A 6,202-nucleotide genomic window follows, 5' to 3' on the forward strand; every position below is an offset into this window, starting at 1 on the left:
TTTTAAATTCTCATTTTCTCAATATTGAATTGCTGACATTGAATTCTGATTTTCTGAACGCAATAGGAAAAGTAAATAAAGCGTTCGAAAAAAAAGTCAGAATACGCAGAAAAAAAAGGTTCAGGGCTTCAGGTACTTGACGCCGAAGTTTGCAGTAGGAGAAAAAACGCAGTAGAAATCCGGCCGAAGTTACTGCCTACTGCTTCCTCCGGCGGCCGGAGGGAGCAGGAGCCGAAGTTTAAAACTCGGGTCCGGCAAGCAGGAGGACCTGCCTGCCGGAGGGCAAGCAGTAGCCGAAGTACTGCTTGTCCCATCTCTATTTTTTACCTATAAAAATAGCTAGACAGTGAATTTTTAAATTAAATTTGTTTATACAGTCATCAATTATTATTGGATGACTAAATCTGATAAATAATTGACAGTTCCATCTTTGTTTTTCATGTAGCTTTTAGCATACAATTTATAGACAAATTACTATTAATTATGCTCGGTATACTTGAATTTTTTAAAATCACTTTTTTTACTTTTGTTTCAAATTACTTTATCAAGAATAAAGAAAAAACAAGGGATTTATAAAAATGCAAGAATACCGATATTTCTCTGATATTTTAACATAAATACGATGAAGAACATTTTCTTTTTATCCATAAATGCCAAAAATTTACATTTGTTTATATAATTTATTCATGAAATAAACTACTTGTGAAAAATGGCAATATATTTTCTGAAAACAAAATTAAAAATATAATTTGAACAACACTACAAGAGAGCTAATTCTTTTTTCTGAAAACGCCTTAAAATGTGCATTTATGCACATAATTTGTTTACAAAATAAAAAAATAGTAATGAATAATGAAATTCGATCAAGATACATGATAGGTAATATCATTATTACAAAAATAAAAGAAAAAACTATTTGTTTTTGCTTATAAATGTCTGCAATGTACATTTGTTTACATAATTTGTTTATAAAATAAACTAGGAGTGGTGAATGGCCAAATTTTTTCAGAATAAACATTAGTAATATCATTTTAAAAAGAATAGTAGAAAAGCTGATTTCTTTTTGCTTAAAAACATGATTGATAATATAATTACAATAAGATTAGAAGAAAAAACGATTTATTACGGAATATCAATGACAGCGCTGTACATTTGCTTGTATAATTTGAAGATACTTTGAAGACGAATAATCCTTAATTTTGATTATTTGGTACACAATTCGTTTATAACAATTAAATTTACGAGTTAAAATTTTTTCCTCATAGTTCTGTGCATTGCATTAAAATGGTGGGCAGCATCAGAAAAATTTTTTCTAGGAGATAGAAAATGAAATTTAAAAAGCGACATTTTTTCGGAATTCGCATTAAAATAAAAATTTAACAAAAAAAAAAATCAAAATTGGTTTTCACCAATCTCTGAAGATTTAAAAAGTCTAAAATCAGTGCATAATTGCGTCCGTGTCCCAAGACATTTGCCTACCTCTTTTAATTGCAGTGAAAATACTTAAACCAATTTCTAGCTTATATAAAAATAAAAAAAATTTGATGAACTGTTTAAAAATTAATTAAAGTATTTGTAAAATCGATTTTTTTCAGTTCCATCGACTGTGAGACCAGCACTTCAAAATTTGTGCGACACTTTAGGATGTCACGTAACAGTTACAGCTTGGGATGAACGTTTTAGGCGAGCTTACACTTCATCATTTGCGTGTCAATCAAAACCTTCAAGCGAAATTTCGAAGGTCAATAATTAAATAATAAAAAAATTGCCCAATTTTTCAAATCATTAAAATCAGAAGCTTTCAGATGTTAATTTTTGCTCTTTGTCAGTATATTTTAAAAATGAAATTTAGATTCTATTTTTTTTTAGAATATTACATTTTCAGGGCACGGATACTGGTCACAAATTTTTGGAATTGTTCAAACTTTTGGTTATAAATAGTAACGAATGTGAGACCTGTGGAGAATGGGATCTGGGAGCTCCTTTGATACAACTTCCACTTTCCGAACAAATTGTTGTTCTCCATAGGTGTATACCTTTACAAATATTATTATTAAAAATTATTTAGACAAATTTATAAACAATTTTTTTTAGACATGACTTCTAAAACACTTAAAAAAATGTATTTTTTAATATTCTTTATTTAAAATTTGTTCAGATTAGATCACTCAGTCCATACGATGAGATTATGGTCTTTACAGGAAGCAAAAGAAATTGCTCACACTTGGGATCTGGAGGTCTTTTTTCTTTTAGTAAAGGGTGATGTGGTCAATTGCATGCAGGAACTACAACATTTAAAGGTCTTGTTTCTTCAAAAATCGTATAATTATATTTTTTTATATTATAAACCAAATTAATCACAGTAGGTGGCATTAGGATGGTTCGAATTTATATCTTTGAAAATTCGACTTTCGATTTTTTTTGTTTTCTCCGGAAAAGAAAGTCCGTACTTTCTTCTTCTTTTTTTTTCAAACTTGAACCGTACCCCCGGGATTTTGAAATTATTTCGAATTTTTAAATGGGAGAAGCATGGTTTTAGAAAAATGGTAAAAAAGTACTTGTTGTAAAATTTTTCTGAATTAAAATATAGGAATGTTCAAGGACTAATTTCTAGCCATTACCTTTTAATTTTTAAATTTCCAATAACCTTTTATTTAGCTCGGAATATCCCCCAAAAAATGCAAAATTGCAGTTTTCTTTATCAAATTAATGCCACATACGTTATTTTTCAAAAATTTTCCAAGTTAAATTAATTTTATTCGATACATGACAAGTTTTAAAGTATTTTAAACATGATTTTTAATTGTTTATATAATTATTATTTATTTATATCATTTTTTTCTCTAGTAAGTCGTGTCAAATTATTATCTTTCGGGATAAATGATATAAAGTTGATGAATCGCAAGAGTTGTACTTCTTGTTTAACATTGTTTGTAATTATTTTAACAATTTTCATTTCTTGAAACAATTTTTCTTCTTTAAAATCGTAAAATACTATTGTTTTCTTAAATCAATCAAACAATTTAAGAATGTTGAGAGTAATATACTTTTTAAAGGATATTTGGTAATTATTTAAACAATTTTTATTTGCTTAAACAACTGTTTTCCTTATAAAGCGTGAAAAGTTGTTTTCTGGAACTTTTCATCTTTTAAATGATGTTTTCCCCTCAATATCATGAACAGTTATCATTTAATTGCACTTTTCTTAGAGGAACGGAATTTAATTCTTTAAAAAACATAGGGTATACGTTTTGAGATAAGGGGCCGTACTGAACCTTATCAGGTTATCACATTTTTTTCATCTTCTCGCAGGTTATCATGGGTCGTTTCAGACTCAAGAGATGTTAAAACGCTAAACTATCAATAAAAAAATCTGGTAAAATTCCTGTACAATCTTGGCCACTTCTCCCTTAAGGGCGCATTACAAAGATTTCAAAAAAATTAAACAAATATTTAATTTTTCGTAATAAACACAAGCATCTCCGGAAAATGCAGAAATATAATAAAAAATTCATGGGTCTGAAAGGACCCACGATAACCGGGTCGGGTTGAATTACATAACAGATTATAAGCCCTCTCTAAGACCGCCCCCCGTAGAAAACCGTAACAAAATACTTCTACCCCCCCCCCTTTTTCTATACGTAATTTTTAGTTTTCAGAAACGTTTTACTAGTCATTTTTAGTAGAATTACGCATTTTCCTTGCTCATCAATATTCAAATGCCAACATATTAATCTTGTAATACTTTTGACATATAATTTTTAACAAAGACTTAAATTTTCAACATAATTAAATATTTAACATAATAGTTGTATTTTCAACCTAAGAAGATAAATATCCAACAAAAAAGTGTCATTGTTTGTATTTAAATAAAAAAATATGAAATTTATACAAAAAAAGGATTTTAAAACCAAAAAGAAGAATTTTCAACAAATAAAAAGTTTTTACTATTGCAAGAAAGAAATAAAGGTTTATCTAAATTATTGAACCTTTAAACCAAAATACGACTTTTTGAACAAAAAATATGACTTCAGAGAAAAATTAATTTTCCACGTTTAACTTTTACCCAAGTAGTTGAATTTTCAAATAAAAAGGATTTATTTTCAACAAAATAGTTAAATTTTCAAACAAAGAGATGGATTTTTAAGTAAAAATATAAATAAAAAAAGTGTTGTAATTAAAATGATGGAACCAAAAATTTCGTATAAAATACAAAAATACGAATACAAAAAATACAAAAACATGAAATTTCTACTAAAACAGATGAATTTTTAAATCAAAAGGTAAATTTTTAATAAAACAGATGAATTTTATGTTAAAAAGGATTTCAGTTGACTTTTCATTATCAAAATATGATTTTTTAAACAAGCAATAAGTTTTTACGCGAAAAAACTGAATTTTTAATCCAAAAAGATGAATTTTTAACCAAATTGTTGAATTCTTTCCTGAAATAGTTGCATTTTTATCCAAGAAGATGAAATTTCTCTTAAAACAGATTCATTTTCATTTTTAAAAAAGTTGAATTTTAATCCGAAAAAGATTCTAGTTGAGTTTTCAAGATTAAAATATGAATTTTTTTCCGAAAAATAAATTTCTACGAACAAAATGAAATTTTAATCCACAAAGATGCATTTTTTCAACCAAAAAGGATTAATTTTTAACAAAATAGTGGAATTCTCTAACAAGTAGTTGTATTTTTATCTAAGCAAGATTAAATTTGTACCAAAAACAGATGAATTTTTAATTAAAAACAATATCATATTTTTTATGTTGAACTTTCATCCAAAAAAGATTTCACTAACATTTTCAACACCAATATATGAAGTTTAAACAAAAAATAAAATTCTAAGAAGTATTTAAATTTTCAACAGAGCAGTAGAATGTTCTACCCAAAAGTATGACTTTTTAACAAAGTAGCTTAATTTCCAACCAAACAGTTTCATTTTTATACGTGATAGATTAAATTTCTCTTATAACAGATGAATTTTTAATTAAACAACATTTTTTAAAGCAGTTGAATTTTTTATCCAGACAAGATTTCTGTTTATTCTTCAAAACCAAAATATAAATTTTTAACAAAAAGTAAAATTCTAGAAATTGCAATCCAACCTGTCAAAAGGACAAACTTAAAAAAAAGAGTTGAATTTACAACCGAACAGTAGTATTTTCATTCAAGAATGATGAAAATTCTTCGAAAACAGATGAATTAAAAAAAACCTAAAAAAATAGATTAATTTTCATCCAAAGAAGATTCAAGCTCGCTTTCCAAACCAAAATAAGAATTGTAAACAATAATTTAATTTTCTGCGCAATAGTAGAATTTTTAACCAAAAAGTATTACTTTTTCAATAAAAAATTGCATTTTTACACAAGAAAGATGAAATATTTCTACTAAAAAAGATGGACTTTTAAATCAAACAGACAAATTTAAAAAAAAGAGTTGAATTTTCATCCAAACAGATCTCAATTGACTTTTCAACACAAAAATTCAAATTTTAATCAAAAAGTACATTTTCTAAGATATAGTTGAATTTTCAAAAAAAAAGTTGCATTTCTATGAAGAAAGATGCAATATTTCTATGAAATAAGATAAAATTTTAAATCGAAAAGACAAATTTTCAGAAAAAAATGTTTTAGTTGACTTATTAGCAACAAAAAATGAATTTTAAACAAAAGGTTAATGTTCTACGAAAAAGGTGAATTTTCTACCCAAAACGATGAATTTTTAACAAAACAGTTGAATTTGCAACCAAAAAGGAAGGCTTTTTGAGAAGATTTTTTAATTTTCAGCCAAATAATAAAATTTATCACGAAAAAGATAATCTTCAGGAGAAAGTTTTTGCGAATTTGCAAAAAATGCGTACATGAGTGAAGGACCACTACCCCTACCGCAACAAATCTCAACAAAATGTCTCGATCCTCCCCCTTTAATGAAATATTGAATAATGTAAGCGATATAGTGTAAGGGATTCGAAAAATGTAGACTTTTCTTTACCTACCCTATCATCATAAGACGTAAGTAAATGATTATTAATTGTTTAAATAATTTTAAAAAGCTTAAACAAAACCTTTTACCCTGTACATTCGTTAATTGTGTTATTAGAAGCTAGAGAAGTATGCCAGGACAGGAAAGTATGGCGGAAAATAGTTAATAAAAAGAGTGTCAGTAGAGTGAACGACGCCTGAAACAAAGACCTTGGCT

The 6,202-nt window shown here is 27.0% G+C and overlaps 1 protein-coding gene across 1 annotated transcript in view; it reads left to right on the forward strand.

Moving 5' to 3' along the window:
- Window positions 1-6,202, forward strand: part of LOC117174315 (coiled-coil domain-containing protein 142) — a 152,360-nt gene that overhangs the window by 141,337 nt on the left and 4,821 nt on the right. The window contains exons 8-10 of the mRNA XM_033363316.1: window positions 1,596-1,741; window positions 1,886-2,028; window positions 2,159-2,300. Coding sequence (XP_033219207.1) covers window positions 1,596-1,741; window positions 1,886-2,028; window positions 2,159-2,300 — 431 coding nt within the window. The remainder of the gene's footprint in view (window positions 1-1,595; window positions 1,742-1,885; window positions 2,029-2,158; window positions 2,301-6,202) is intronic.

Source organism: Belonocnema kinseyi, chromosome 6 (assembly GCF_010883055.1).
Source record: "Belonocnema kinseyi isolate 2016_QV_RU_SX_M_011 chromosome 6, B_treatae_v1, whole genome shotgun sequence".
NCBI lineage: Eukaryota > Metazoa > Arthropoda > Insecta > Hymenoptera > Cynipidae > Belonocnema > Belonocnema kinseyi.